We start from the raw sequence: 16,181 nt of genomic DNA on the forward strand, positions 1-16,181 counted from the left end.
GGGAGGCTGCGGGGACAGGAGACCTGCTGGGGGCTGTGGTCCTACAGGCAAGAGAGGCATCTACACAAGTGAGTCTGGGGTTGGTGGGAAGGGATCAGATTCTGCATTGTATGGTGGGGTGCAAGAGAAAGGCAAAAAAGAGTCCAAACTGAATCCAGATAAATAATATTTTAATACATTTTGGTAGGGCCGGGGGTACCGGGGATTGAACCCAGGAGCACTCGACCACTGAGCCCCAGCCCCAGCCCTGTTTTGTATTTTATTTAGAGACAGTGTTCACTGAGTTGCTTAGGGCCTCGCTTTTGCTGAGGCTGGCTTTGAACTCGCAATCCTCCTGCTTCAGCCTCTGAAGCTGCTGGGATTACAGGCGTGTGCCACCACACCCGGCAATACATTTTTTTTAAACAACAACAACAACAAAATGTTCCTCCCTGCTGTGTTCCTATTGACCCCAGGAACGTGGAGTCACTTGAGGGAGCTGTGGAATGTAAGGGAGATTAACTGGAGGCCTGGTGGGCTAGTTCTTGGGCCTGACTTGGTTGCCTGTTCACCTCAAGGCTTCAGGGAGGGGAATGAAAAGTGACAGGATGGACAGGGTCTTGGCAGCAGGTCGGCTGATGCCTGTGAGAAACACCTCCCTCCAAAGAGCACATAAAATGAAGTATCTAGCGCATCATTCAAATTGCAACAGGCTACATTTTTTAAAATCGTTTTTGTTTTTCAACCAGCTGGCCAGGGAGCAAGATCAACTTTGAGCCAAACTGCAAAATCGTCTGAAGCCATCGCAGTGAAAACCACTTCAGAGAAGAAAAAGAGAAGAAGAGGTATTTGTGTTATTGCTGTTTGGACAATTCCTTCCCATCCCTTCTCCTTATAACTCACTTCCCCTCTCCTGGGCTGTGTGTTCCCACTACCACCCCAAAACAGAGAGAAAAACCCAAGTGGAGAAAAGACTCAATGTCTTGTGACCCCATATAAACCAAACAGGAAGGGCTTCACTTTGTCCACCCGAGGAGTTAATCTTTGGCACATTGAATGTTCTGAAAAAAGAATTATGGGGCCTAGGCTGGTTTGGGAACAGCTTTGTGAGAACAGCCAGCAGGACCTCATAAATCTAGCTCAGAGCCTTCTCCAACTACAATTTTACTTAGAACCAGAAACTGAGTGGTTTTGAAGGAATTTTAAGAAGTCACCGACTTCATAGGGACCAGGGTCCTATTCCTGACATCCACACCAGCGCCTGGCTCTCAGCAATGTGAGGGCGTTGCGCTCCCCAGTTTCCAGTGTTGTGTTAACAGAGAGAAATTCCAAAGAGCCAGCACAAGACAATCCTGGGTGTGTCACCTACAGTAGTCTTTGGGAAACTCCACTGGGGAGGCCAGCCTGAATCTGTGTTGTTCTGTTTTAGACCATTTCATGAGTTTTTGGTACCATTTGTTTGCAGGGAAGGGCGACTGGTTTGGGCCACTGAGCTGTATCCCTAGCCTTCTTTATTTTAATTTTTTAAATTTTGAGACAAAGTCTCAAAATAAATTGTCTAGGCTGACCTCAAACTTGCAATCCTCCTATCTGAGCTTCCCAAGCAGCTGGGACTTTAGGAGTCCAAAACAGGCCCAGCTGTCTTCTTTGATCGTAATCTGTTCTGTGTGGGCTTTTTTTTTTTTTTTTTTCAATCCTGTTCTCGTATTATTAGTCTTGTATCTTCTCTGTGAAATATCGCCAAATTCAAAAATTATAAATTCTTATAAATTGTAAAGTGAAAGAATTTATCAGACCCTCTCTCTGTCATCTGATGTAACTATAGTCTTTCCACAGGGTAGAGCTAGTAGAGTTTGGAAATTCACAGGAGAGTCTATTCCAGGGATGGAGCTGGGAAGACTTTGGAAACATGCTGGCCTGGTATGAAATCAAGAAAGGATTTAGTTGAGGAAGGACTTGAGCAAGCCATGAGCCCCAAGTTCATCTAAAACAAGAGGCTGTGAGGTTTGGGCCTCACAAGGAGGAAGGATCACACTAAGGAGGACCCTGCAAGGAATCCTTTGCCTGAACCCAAGAGAAACAACTTGGATATGTATTTATTTTACATTTCCAGAGTTCACCGAGGAAATTGAAAAACATCTTCCCACATTGGGCCGTTGCTTGTAGAGTCATATGGTGTTTGTTTGAGGGGAGAGTTTGGCCTTTGGTAGAACAGTCCTACTTGTTTCAAAATGAAGGGTCAGATGGAGCTGATTTACATCCTCCTCCTGGGTGAGGAGGCCAGATGGTTTCCATTTGGCCCTAATTGAAAACAGCCACACTATTTTCCTGCACATCTCTTTTTGGACAGGAGGCTTTTGGCCTTCTGCTTGGAAAGTTGTCCCCATCGAACCAGATGAGTCCAAACCCCATTCAGAAGCCTGACCCCCCGCCCCCATTCCTTCCCTCACTTGGAATCATAAGAACCTCGACAGTGATGATTACAAGGACTCACAACTTGACGTTGGGCAGCCATTTACAAGTTGATAGAAGAAGCACAATATTCCATTTCTATGCTTGAAAACTTGAGTCCAGTCCTGTCCTTCAACACCACTGACCAGGAAGATTCATAGACCTAACCAGCGGCTCTGGTCATAGTCACTCCTCATCTCCAAACCCTATAAAAAAGAAAAAAAAAAAACATAGAATTGTTAGATTAGTGCTTTTCTCAACTTGAATGCCTCCACAGGCCCCTGGAGGACTTGCCAAAACACAGATTGCTAATAAATTTTTTTTTAAATAATAAAACTAAAATTAAAAAAAAGGCAAGCACAGATTGTTAGGGACACCACCCCCTCAAGGTTCTGGACCTGGAGACTCTGCATTTCTATGAGGCTGATGCTACTGGTCCAGGGACCACATTTTGGGAACCACTGCTTTTGGACTTAAAAAAAAAAAATTAGATTGCATGCTCTTGATTTATTTTGCTCATTGAAGAAAATCAGAGAACAGAGTGAGACTCCTGGCAGCCTCTTTTCTGCTCTGGAGCCATGGAATCAGCAGGCCTGTGCCCATTTCTGTTCTGGTATCTGCCTCGTCAATTAGGCCCTCCTTGGATCCCGTGGCTCTCTGTACCATGGGGATTCAGGAGCTGGGAACTCTGGGTCTGAAGGCTGGTCAGCCCTCAAATGGGAGAGGTCCACCTTGGCCTATGTCTCACAGACCTGTAAGGTCCATGCAGAGCTAGAAGATGGCCAAAGGCTGGAAGTCCCTGAAATGTGGTCAGGAATGGCCATCTGTGGATGACATGGTTCCCTGATCCCCATTCAGGCAGTCCTCAAAGTTCCTGAAAGACCTGATAAGAACCAAGGGGTACCTTGTCACCTGGATGTGTTTGTCTTCTAGCCCAAGCCCCACACGTAGTCTCTAGGAGGATTTAGGATGAAACAAACCAGTACATGTTAGACATGTACAGGGGTCAAAATTCAACCATAACATGATCTTTCCATGAGCTTGAGATCGATCAGAACTTCACTATGGTACCATGCTGCCCAAGCACCAAACCCACCTGCCCAGGTGAGACATTGTTGCTTATATCATAGTCCTAGTCCACAGAAATACCAGTAGCATTATGGAACAGAAGGATCAAATTCTAAAGTCAAGACGTAATCTTCAAAACAGCGTTATTAGTTCCAAAACAGGAAGGTACCACTTATAATCCTGAAATTATTTTATTGGAGATTTTATCCCGGGGTGTCAGCTAAACAATAAAAACCTGTACAGATGGGTTCTAAGATCCAAGGTGTGAATCATCCCACGCTAATTGCACCTTGATTTCTGAAGCCCTGTAATCAAGCGAATGAAGTTTATGTTCTGGTTTGTAAAATTGGGAATTATACAGGAAATTACACATGTTCTTTGTCAATGGAAAGAAGCTATTTTTAACAATTTTTTTTAAATTTCACCACAAAGAGAAAGTCCTGTCAGGGCCTAGCACCCACAGGGTGGTGAATAGTATTGAGCAGACCGATCTGATGCCATCAGAATGTGTAATGCCCACCTGATCTGGTGGCTCCAGAATAGATCAGAGGGTAAGGGAGACGAGGGAGTCTACCTGGAGAAATGCTGGTTCCATGAGAACTTGCACTTGGCCTTTGGGTACTGGCCCACCTCAGCTCTCCAGGAAGGAAGGAGAAGTTTACCAGCTGGCAGGAGAGGGGGTTCTAAGCAGAAAAGTCACATGAGGAAAGGCTCAGAGAATGGAGGTGTCTGGAGGGTGGGACATCCTGTAATCGCTGCAAGAGGTCATGAGGAGTAGCTGGAGCTGTGGTACCTTTGACTTCCCGGTGGGGAAGCAATCCACACCTGGCTTAACACAGGCCCAGAAGCTCACCTCCTCTCCAAGGGTGCACATTTGTGCCACACTGGCTGCAAGGGGTACAGCCCTGGCTGAGAACGTTTCTCTCCTTGCAAAGTTCAGCTGTGTAAGAACTTAGCTTCCAGACTTCAGCCTGGGCCCACTGGCTCACCTTGCACCCATCCTGCCTTCTGGCAGGCTGGGAGGGGGTGAGAAGAAATGAGGGCCACGTGTGGTCGGTGTTCATGTCGTTAATCATTCCGAGCAGTAGACCGAACTTTTCAAAGGCATTTATATTTGTGAAAAGATTTTAAAAATAGAAAAAATCATAATCCATTTGTGTTCACAAAGTAGAATCCAAGCATGATTAATGACATTGTCCTTGAAAAACAATGAACATAAAACTTTCCACAATACAACTGCACTCTACGCTCCATTTGTTATTCATTCATTCACTCCACAAACATTTATTAAGTGTCTACCGTGTGCCAGACATTGTCCCTGTGTGTCAACACTGCTCCATTATTCATGAAAGCTGTCATTTGTTATCGTCCCCACGCCCTGGATATAAGGACAAATAAGATTTAGACAAGTTAGGCTTATCCCCAATAAAACTAAAGGACAGGCCAGCTGTCATCTCTCCAAGTGTGTCCTGAAGGGAAATAAATCCATTTTATTCAATGATCCAACACATTAGAGTCATATCCCAAGAAACCAATCAACCCCCCACCCTTTTTTTTAAAGCCTATTTTCTACTTTTTGTTTTTTCTGAGCTGGCGCACTAGGGTGACCTATGTCCAAATTCACCATCTTTCCCTAAAATGTCAGTTTTCGTCCAGGGATTGAAGACTTAACACTTGATCACCATGACTCTCCACATATGCTGGCTAACCTTCACCTGACATCAGCTCCGTGAGGGCTAAAGGGCTGGCGTATTGTCCCTTTGTTTTTTTTGTTTGTTTTTTTTTTTTTTTTAAAGAAAGAGAGAGAGAGAGAGAGAGAGAGAGAGAGAGAGAGAATTTTAATATTTATTTTTTAGTTCTCGGCGGACACAGCATCTTTGTTGGTATGTGGTGCTGAGGATCGAAGCCGGGACGCACACATGCCAGGCGAGCGCGCTACTGCTTGAGCCACATCCCCAGCCCGTATTGTCCCTTTGGTTTCCTGTTGGGTCCCCAACACCTAGAGGACAGCCTGGCCCATAATAGGAAATCAACAATATTTGTCGGCTGCCAAATGCATCCCAGTCAATAGAGACCTGCTAACCTGAGGGGGGGGGGGGGGAGCTCTTGGCGAGCATGTGGGCAAATCAGTGTGCACACAAAGGATCCTTTAAGATCCCTTAGTTGCCTGTACAGCATGATATTTAGATATATTCTAAGTCCCACGCTGTTTCTTCCCTGGTTTTGGACCAGATTCCTTGCTCCTGAGTTGAGTCCTGGATGAAGTAGTTAGCTTATGTCTAGGGGGTGCATATAACTGTAAATACCTGGGGGCCCCCAGAAAGCTGTCTGGCTTTGGGATTGGTGGTTCAGATTTCCCATCTCACTTACTAAGTGGACAAGCTGGTAGTATGCTCACCGCTATTTCTCCTTCTTCATCAATGTTTTTTTCTTTACTAAATTCCTAACCTTGAACTGGTGTGAATTTCATGTGTGCACCATGCCACCCCACAGCACCCACAGCACCTACAGTGAGCCTTTTAAAAGCCATGGAGAATGAAGGTGAGCCAGCCCAGGACTCCCTTTTTAAGGCCTCCCACATCCCCACAATCAGCAGACAACTCCTCTTCTATCAAGATTCTGCTAGGGGCTTCAGTTTTTCTCTCAAGATTAATACAGAGCAATCTGCAGCTTCCCAGGTTAAAGGATGAGAGAGACATGGAGTATGAAACAAGGACTTTAAAAACTACATATGTAGTTCTTCCTTGCTATATTGCAAAATGAATCCACTCACACAAGTCCAGCAAGTACAGACTTTTTAAAAAAAGAATCAGTTTAGCTGATGATAAATGGGAACTATTGTCTAAAATAACAAAAATCACTCTGATTTTCTTGTAGGATTCAGGAAAAAAGTGAAAGGTTTGACGGAAGCTGGTCCTTGGCTAGTGAAGTTGTACTTGGCAGATAATGGCATAGACGGAAAAGGAGGAGGAGCGGACTTGTTGGAATTCACCCGAACTTTAACATGGTGAGTAGCAAATAGAGGTCTGATTTGTCCACTTTCCAGAACTAAGTGTTTGTAAGTCATGGGGATGATGATTTAGTTATCTTATTATTTATTTATTTTGGTACTGGAGATTGAACTCAGGGGCACTTAACCACTGAGCCACATCCCCAGCCCCTTTTTGTATTTTATTCAGAAATGGGGCCTCACTGAGTTGCTTAAGGCCTTGCTACCAGTGCTTATGGCTTTGAACTCACGAACCTCCTGCCTCAGCCTCCAAAGCTTGTGCCACGGTGTCCAGTAGGAATGATGATTTAAATGCAGATTTTTTTAGCAGTTTCTTGTAAGGTCGTTCACCTCCAAGAGCCCTGTGACCTGAAAGGAAGCACAGCCTATTTGGAAGTATACACTCCTTTGTGTTGTCCCATCCTCCTCGGTCCCAAAGACAGCTATTCTTGAAAGTTTCTGGAAAACAGAGTATTTCCTTGCCATATTTGTCTTGACAAATCTTAGGCCTCTCCCTGCCCAGCTGCACAGAATCCATATCCTCCTGGGCCAAGGCACAGTTCAGAGGTACCACAAATTTAGGAAAACTTGCTGGGTGGAGAGGGCTCTGGAGTACACACCCCCAGCAGGAGGTCCTTCCGGCACCTGAGGCATGAACAAGGTCTGAAGCTGGAGGGCTGGTGGATGGCAGGTTATAAGTTTAGAAGAAAAAGATTCCTTCTCTAATATACTTACCTCCTTATTCAAAGGAAGAAGGGGAAGATGTTTTAATTGGAGAGCTTTGCTGCACTTTCTATAATAATTATATTAATAAATTTCCTTTTATTGGCCTTTTAGTATAGTATTGAATTTAATATATTGCTGATGCATTATTCTTTTTATGTATTGCTAAAATTTTGTTAAGGTTTTTTTGCAACTATGTTCCCAGGTATACTAACCTTGTACTTTCCTTGTAACATCTTTGTCTGTCTGGGATCTAGATAGTCCTGAAGGCACAGAGTGAGTTAGGAAATGTCCCCTCCTCTCCTATCTTATGAAATACTGTTTGTAGTAGTGATTGGCAGTATTTCATCCTTAAGTATTTTTTAGGTTGTTCAGTGAAGACACTGGACCTGGAGCTTTCTTTATGAGACATTTTGAACTACAAATTCATCTTTCAAGTAGTGATAGGGCTATATTGGTTTTGCTTGTTTTTTCCTGTATAAATCTCTGATAATTGGTGCCTTTCAAGAAATTTGTTCATTTCATTCAAACAAAAACTTTTTTCATGACCCTTCCTTATGAGCCTTTTAATGTCTGTTGGATCTATAGTGATGCTTCCTCTTTTGTTTACATTGATAATTTGTTTTTACTTTTTTTCTGATCATTTTGGTTAGAAATTTATAATTTTATTAACCTTCTCAAAAAAAATCTTTGGTTTTCTCTACTGTTGATCTATTTCCAATTTCATTTATTTCTTCTCCTTATTATCTCCTTTCTTCTCCTGACTGTGGGTTTCATGTTCTTCTCTTTCTAGATTACTAAGGTAAAAGCTTAAGTCTTTATTTTAAGCCTTTTTATTTTTCTAATATAAATAATTGTCTTAGCACTAAACACCTCTTTCATTGTGCCCTGCCAATTTTGATACATTATATGTTCATACTGCATGGAATGCATTAGATTGACAGCCTTGCTCAAGTCTTCCATGCCTTTACTAACTTTGTAGTTACTTGCTCTAAAAATTATTAAGAGAAGGGAATCTGTGATTATATCTCATTGAAGTTTAATCAGTTTTTGTTTTGTGTATTTTTAAGCTCTATTATAGTTACATGTCAGAGTCCATCTCCAACAGGGGGTCTCAGGAGACGAACTGATCGTGAGGAGTCAGCGAAAGGGGGTGGAGAAACAACAGAGACACAAAAGTGAAGGTGCTGAATCCCAATCTTTACTTGTGAAGTTGATCATATATACTTTTCATTTTGGCAGGCTCACAGTACTTTGTGGTTACAAAACAGGAATCATTACTCAAAGAAACAAAATATTATGTAGCTACAATTAGATAAGAAGAATGTATCTTGGCTTATGCATAAGCAAGCATTTTTACTTTCAGTTCACGTTTTACTTTGAGCTGTTTTTAATAATAGTTAGAAATGTCCCAGATTATTGGCCTATACCTTGACTATTCTTTCTTAACTTACTGACTAGAACCAGCACCGCGGTTATGGCAAGTGGTTAACTTGAAAAGAGAGGCTACTAATTTTAATCAAACAAGAGTAAGAGCACAAACCATTGTGCACAGGAACAAGAACAAGCACTAATCTGTCTTCTTCTCTAGATTTTAATTTAATTTCTCAAAAACTTCCTTGACTGTTTTTCCTACAGGGGGTTTTTCATTAAACATTAACAATTTACGTTCCACAGCTGAATCGTTGCATTTATAGCAAACAGATCTATTCTTTAGAAGTAGTTGCATTAATTGGGAAAGTCATGTTTTTTCCTTCATATTTAATGGTCATATGAGAAGTCACAACTATACTTATTAAGAGAATACAAAAACAAACCAGCCCATTCCCAGAAACATACTGCGCTCCTCCAGAGGATGGACGCCTTGTGCCATCCACCTCAGTAGGGCCTTGCCATAGCCTGAGTCAGGGGAGGGGCGCAGCAGTTATATAAACTTTTAAGATTGTTAGTATCTTGATGAATTTACCCTCATTATCATTATGAAAGATCTTTGGTTGTTGTTGTTGTTTTGTACTGGGGAATGAACCCAAGGGCACTTAACTACTGAGCCACATCCCCATCCCTTTTTAGTTTTTGAGACAGGGCATCACTAAGTTGCTTAGGGCCTCGATAAGTTGCTGAGGCTGGCCTCCAACTTGTGATTCTCCTACCTCAGCCTCCCAATCTGCTGGGGTTACAGGCGTGCACCCCTACACTTGGCCCACATTCATTTTTTTCTGGTCTTTTGTCCCTTTGCCTTCCACCAATGGTTTCCATTGCATGTCTTGTGTTCACTAATCCATCCTCCTGCAAGTCTAACATGCCCTCAGTGCCCTCCAGTGTGTTTTTTAAATAACTTTATTACAACTATGGTTTATTTTTATTTATCTTATTTTATGTGCTGCTGAGGTTTGAATCCAGGGACTTACACATGCTAGGCCAGTGCTCTACCACTGAGCCACAGCCCAGCCCCAATCCAATGTGATTTCATCATCTTCATCCCTGTGAGTTCCACCCAGGGACTCCCTGATGGCTCCACTTCTACCTGCAACCTGTTCGTTCTCTCCTCTGCCTTCTTGAGTGTCTAGAGTACACTGATAATGAACGTGTTGATGTCTTGGATATTATCACCCATGTCATTCTGGGTATCTTGTTTTTTGTTTTTTTGGGTTTTTTGTTGTTTTTTTTTTTTTTAGAGAGAGAGAGAGAGAGAGAGAGAGAGAGAGAGAGAGAGGAGAATTTCAACATTTATTTTTCAATTTTCGGCAGACACAACGTCTTTGTTTGTACGTGGTGCTGAGGATCGAACCCGGGCCGCACGCATGCCAGGAGAGTGCGCTACCGCTTGAGCCACATCCCCAGTTCCTGGGTATCTTGTTTTATATTTTTAGTTGTAGATGAACACAATACTTTTATTTATTTATTTTTATGTGATGCTGAGGGTCAAATCCAGTGCCTCACACCTGCTAAGCAAACACTCCACCACTGAGCCTCAACCCCAGCCCCTCATGTGTCTGTATTATGTTGTTTTTAAGTCCTTTGGGTATAGACCGAGGAGAGGGATAGCTGGGTCAAATGGTGGTTCCATTCCCAGTTTTCCAGGGAATCTCCATACTGCTTTCCATATTGGCTGCACCAATTTGCAGTCCCATCAAGTGTATGAGTATGCCTTTTCCCCCACATCCTCGCCAACACTTATTGTTGTTTGTATTCTTAATAGAGATGATGAACATTTTTTTCATTTACTTGTTGATTGATTGTATATCATCTTCTGAGCAGTGTCTGTTCATTTTCTTGGCCCATCTATTGATTGGGTTATTTGTTTTTTTGGTGTTAAGTTTTTTGAGTGCTTTATATATCCTAGAGATTAGTGCTCTATTTGATGAGCCTGTGGTAAAAATGTCCTCCCATTCTGTAGGCTCTCTCTTCACCTCACTGATTGTTTCTTTTACCAAGAAGAAGCTTTTCAGTTTGAATCCATCCAATTTATGATTCTTGATTTTATTTTTGCTCTATAGGAGTCTTGTTAAGAAAGTCGGGGCCTAATCCAACATGATGAAGATCTGCACCTACATTTTTAAATATTTTTTTTTAGTTGTCAATGGATCTTTATTTATTTATATGCAGTGCTGAGAATCGAACCCTGTGCCTCACACATGCCAGGCAAGTGCTCTACCAGTGAGCCACGACCTCAGCCCCTGGGCCTACTTTTTCCTCTATTAGGCACAGGGTCTCTGGTCTAATTCCTAGGTCCTTGATCCACTTTGAGTTGAGTTTTATGCATGGTGAGAGACAGGGGCTTAATTTCATTTTGCTGCATATGGATTTCCAGTTCTCCCAGAACCATTTGTTGAAGAGGCATTTATTTTCCATGATGTTAAAACTTACTTGATTTTGAAAGCTGCCTTTATTTTAAAACTATGGCCTTTCTAATTTTATGCAAAACTAGGTGTTTATTTATCATGTGGCTAGATGAGCGTTGATATTTATTTACCTTTGTCAGTCCTTCCAACTTTTTTTACATTTTGCTGGTATTTAAAATGTAAATGACTGGAAAGTCCTACAAAATATCACATCTTATCTTTTGAACAAATAAATGAAAGAAGGATTTAAGGCAAGTAAAATTCTTACCTTACCAACTTACCTAAGAGATGCAGAGCATGGAAATTAGAGAAATTAAACTGGGAGGAATTTTGCTCAGGATGTTGCCAGTCTCTAATTAGATCAGTACTTTGGGGGTGGGGCAGGGGGAATGGAGAGGACTTAAAAAAGAAAGTCCAGCCAGGTGGCTGAGGTGGGAGGATTGCAAGTTCAAAGCCAGCCTCAGCAACTTAGCGAGGCCCTAAGCAATTCAATGAGATCCTATCTCTGAATAAAATGTAAAAATGGGCTGTGAGTGTGGCTCAGTGGTTAGGCGCCCCAGGGTTCAATATCCCTGGTACCACAAAAAAAAAAAAAAAAAAGTCTGTACTACAGAATAACTGAGTTATTGAGTTGAGTTTCTTTGAGTTTCTTCCATGCTGTGACAACATCGTTGTTGAAGTAGCACCCTCTTTCTCCACAGAAAAGTCTTAACTGTGGGGCTGGGGATGTGGCTCAAGCAGTAATGTGCTCACCTGGCATGCAAGAGGCACTGGGTTCGATCCTTAGCACCACATAAAAATAAAATAAAGATGTTGTGTCCACCGAAAACTAAAAAAATAAATATTAAAAAAAAAAGTCTTAACTGGGTTTCTCCAGAAATCTTCACCATAGCTGATTTTAGGGCTGTCAGCAAGAGTCTCTGCAAAAGAGTTCAATGTAGATTAACTTCCTATTTTCATGTCACCCTGTTTTATTTGGCCACTGGCCAAGAAGATACCAGCATTCCAGGTGCTGAACACCCCCTTACTAGTTTTTCACACATGTATCCAGTATAGTAGTTTGTAGAAATGTACAAACAGGCCTCTGGCCTTGGACTGGGCTTCACAGAGATGTCTACATTTTTAAGATAAGTTACCAACTGGGCTCCATGGTAACAGCTGGCAGGGGGAGGAAAGAAAGGGGAGAAGAAGCTCTCCCCTTCTCAGGTGTTGTCCTTGAAGGGTTAACTTGCCCAGAACAGTGAAAGAAAAAGCTTCTTTATGTGAACTTCTGCAGACTGTGAACTTCTGAGCCCCTCCCCTTCCATGCTGGGTATAAAACTCTGAAACTCCCTGAACTCGGGGTTCAGGGGATTCATTGATTACAGCAAAAGCTGTGCCCTCTGAACGTGGCTGCAGCCAAATAAAACTGTTTCCTGCTGTCTTCGGTGCCTTGCCTCATCTGTCCCTACAACAGGGTTTTGTAATTCTCTCTGGACAGCCTGATCAAGGACTCTATCCACTTGAGGGAAATTGACCTTGGAAACAATGACTTGGGAGAAACAGCTGCTGGTGACATCCTTGGAGCACTGAGAGCCAGGAAGAAAGGTAGAGTGTTTTCAGTTTGTGTCCCCCCCACCTGCCAATCAGCTCATTCCTAAATTCTGTAGTATTCACAATTTGCTCCACATTTTTTTTTCCCATTTAAATAACAAGAACATTGAAAATAACTATGCGATGACTAGGAGTAGTGTCACAGGCTGGCCACTGCTGTGTCAATGTGCCCAGTGGTTTGCACAGAGTTAAGAACTTTTATGATGTCATATGTAGTCTTCCATCTAAGTAATGACACCCCCTCCTACCCGCAAGACACGAGGTCTTGGCTATGTTGCCCAGACTGGCCTTGAATTCCTGGGCTCAAGCCATCCTCCTACTTCATCGGCCCAAGTAGCTGGGACTAGAGGTCTGGCTAGTAATAAGTATTTTTAAAGTGAACTTTTCTCCACTGCTTTTTCTTCTGTTTGCCGTCATCCTTGCTTATTCTCCAGGAACTCTTTTCTGGTTCTCTATTCTCCTCCCAGCCCAGACTGCAATGATTTCTCCAAATAGCAACTGGAAAACTCAAGTAGTAATCCTCAAGGGGTTACCGTGTGTTTCTGTGTCATCTGTCCCAAAGAATGGTTCATTGTTATTGGCCTGGGGCAGCATTAAAAGGATGTTATGATCATGCAGCCTTTGAAAATGAGAGAATCACATGTGGCAGAAATTGGTCACTTTGGCCACCCTTGGCCACCCCTGCCCGTCCTTCATGATCAGGCACCACCAGAGTTAACAATGGCTGCTCTTCCTGTTGAAGGAGAGGGGGAGGAGAAACACCCTTTTAAATGCAGCACCATAAACGACACCATAAGCAGATTTGAAAATGAAATTCGATACTAAGAAAAGTTGGGGAAACTCTTAGAGGTGCACTCCATGGCAAGAGGCATGAAGGTGCACACATATCTGGTCTTTGCTATTTCTTCCATAGAATGGCCTTAGAGCCTGGCATGATTGTAGACCCCATTTTTTCTTTCAATGCTGGTAGTGGTTAGATAGAAGAATTATAATTGCTTGCTGTATTTCGACTTTCTAAACTAGAACTCTGGCCTTTAAAAAAAATTTTTTTTTAGTTGTAGATGAACACAATACTTTATTTTATGCATTTATTTTTATGAGATGCTGAGGATCCAACCACTGCCTCATACTTGCTAGGGCAAGTGCTCTACCGCTGAGCCACAACCCCAGCTCAACTCTGGCCTTTCTAAACCGCCAATCAAATGATGCCAGGATTTTTCAACGATCCTTTTCTTTGGAGGAACAGAACTACTTCTCCCTGCTCCATTAGAGTTGAATTCCAATTCGACAGAATTGTGCTGTTAAATTTAATTCAAATTTGACTTTAATTTTAAACTCGATAAACAGGAGACAGGTTAATGACTTCCTTTTGCTTCTCCTGGCCCCGTGGAAAGCTTTCATTACCTGCTGCGGCAGAAGGCATTAAGAGACTGCAGGCAATCTTTCCACTATTAGTGAGTGCTAATGATGGATAGTCTCAGATGACTTGATAGAAAATGATTCTCATCCAGTATGCATTTGCAACTGGCAAACATTGTGCTTTTTCAGTAAATGATTTAATTTGCATAAATGAAAGGATAATTATGAAATGCCACCTGAAAATACACTCATTTAGAAAACATTAAAAGGTAGTGGATAGATCAAGAAATTGGGTTTTTCCAAATTTAGTAGTATATATCAAGAGTAATTTTAATGCATTTATTTATCTCTTGAGCTAAATAATTATGGGATGTTTCTGACGGGGTGCTTCAGATGGTTAGTTTGAACTTCATGAAAGACTCCCCAAATGGGGACAACTGGTTGGATTCCTTAGGGAAAGTCTCTTACCATTTAGCCCTAATCACATCATTTTAATTGTTAAAAGGCAATTAGTAATATCACTGATTGTAGAACTAACGTTCCTTTACCGGGACTGGGGATGTGGCTCAAGCGGTAGCGCGCTCGCCTCGCATGCCTGCGGCCTGGGTTCGATCCTCAGCACCACATACCAACAAAGATGTTGTGTGAGAACTAAAAAATAAATATTAAAAATTCTCTCTCTCTCTCCCCTCTTTCACTCTCTCTTTAAAAAAAAAATAAAATAAAAATAACGTTCTTTTACTGATTGTACCTGTTTTCTTATCATTTGCAAGTTAACCAGCTAATTTCTAATTTTACCTCTTTCACAAAATCCAAATTAAGAGCCTGGGGTCACTTATTGGCCTACCAGGGAACTACCTTCAACGAGGGATCATGCGCAATAGGCTCAGAAGCCTAAGACCCAGCCCATCCAATGGGGCTGTGAGATTACCTACTCCTTTGTGATTATGTTCTTCTTCCCCTCAGGTAAACTACCAGTCTTAAAAATTACAGTCACTCCCCAGATCTCTTCAGACACCTTCAGATCTATTTGGAAAAATAGCAAGAAGTCTAGTAAGGCCCCAAGAAAGAAGAAAAAGAAAGATTCGTTCTTAAATATCCGTGTTGGTGAGTAGTGTCCACCAGGGGGCGCTGGATGCAGCCTCTGTGCACCGCTGGGGTAGACGGCGCGGTCAGATGCAGATTTTGCGCTGAATAAGGAGAATTTATGTTTTAGATCCCACGCCCCTAAACCAACGTCCCATTCTAATGAATGATAATTGCATCAAGAGACAAGTAGGAAGAGAACAGCATCGTTCCCTCAAAGATTTAGTGCAAACCCTGTCTCCCCTTTAACCCCTTTGCCTGCCCAAATTCTCTACTTCCTAGTAGCCTGTTGCAGGTCTATAAAAGGTGAATTTACCTAAACTCTTCAGGAAGCCTGCGCTACCTCTTGGAGGGGATTGATTTAGATATGTTCATTCTCTATTGTGTAAAGTTGAAATTCCTCCCCCCAACCCCTTATGATTTCCCATTTATTATCTCACAGGCTAAAAACCGAATATGGATGTCAGGTTTCCACACACAGGTCATCTATTTTGATGGCACGCAGACATGCCTCGAAGGACATTGTTTTTGTAACCAAAACATTTTTAAGTTCTAAAATTCCATAAGGTTCTTTTATGAAAATTGAAAGTGATGTTAATCTTATCACACGTCATTTCTAAAATGCAAGTTTCTCAGTAGGTCTTGGTAAATAAAGGTGCAATTCTTCTTTGAGACTTCTTTTCTTGTGCATGTGAAATTTGTAATTTGAAAGAAGTATACCCTTCCCCCCCCCCCAAGAAAGAAAGACTATTTTTTTTTTTTATAAATATGCCTACAGTTGGGAATAATACAAATGTTGAGAAGTAATAACAACTTCCCAAAAGGAAACATCCCTCCAAATTAGGATCTTTTCAACCAGGCACATGGTGCACACATGTAATCCTAGACACTTGGGAGGCTAAGGCAGGAGGAGCCCAAATTCAAGGCCAGCCTGGGAGACTTAGCTAGACTCTGTTTCAAAATAAAATTGAAGGCCTGGGATGTGGCTCAGTGGTAGAGCATCCTTGGGTTCAATCCCCAGTACCAGACACACACACAAAAGGGATCTTCTCCAAATGAGGAAACTTCTGATCACCCTACATGTCCTTGAG

The 16,181-nt window shown here is 42.2% G+C and overlaps 1 protein-coding gene across 1 annotated transcript in view; it reads left to right on the plus strand.

Moving 5' to 3' along the window:
* LOC308652773 (uncharacterized protein) overlaps window positions 1-15,119 on the plus strand; it is a gene marked incomplete at both ends in the record, with an annotated part of 40,695 nt that extends 25,576 nt beyond the window's left edge. The window contains 3 exons of the mRNA XM_081300808.1: window positions 6,376-6,505; window positions 12,533-12,639; window positions 14,971-15,119. Coding sequence (XP_081156934.1) covers window positions 6,376-6,505; window positions 12,533-12,639; window positions 14,971-15,119 — 386 coding nt within the window. The remainder of the gene's footprint in view (window positions 1-6,375; window positions 6,506-12,532; window positions 12,640-14,970) is intronic.
* Window positions 15,120-16,181: the final 1,062 nt, after the last annotated feature.

The sequence above is a fragment of the Spermophilus citellus genome (assembly GCF_964194105.1).
Source record: "Spermophilus citellus genome assembly, chromosome: 7".
NCBI lineage: Eukaryota > Metazoa > Chordata > Mammalia > Rodentia > Sciuridae > Spermophilus > Spermophilus citellus.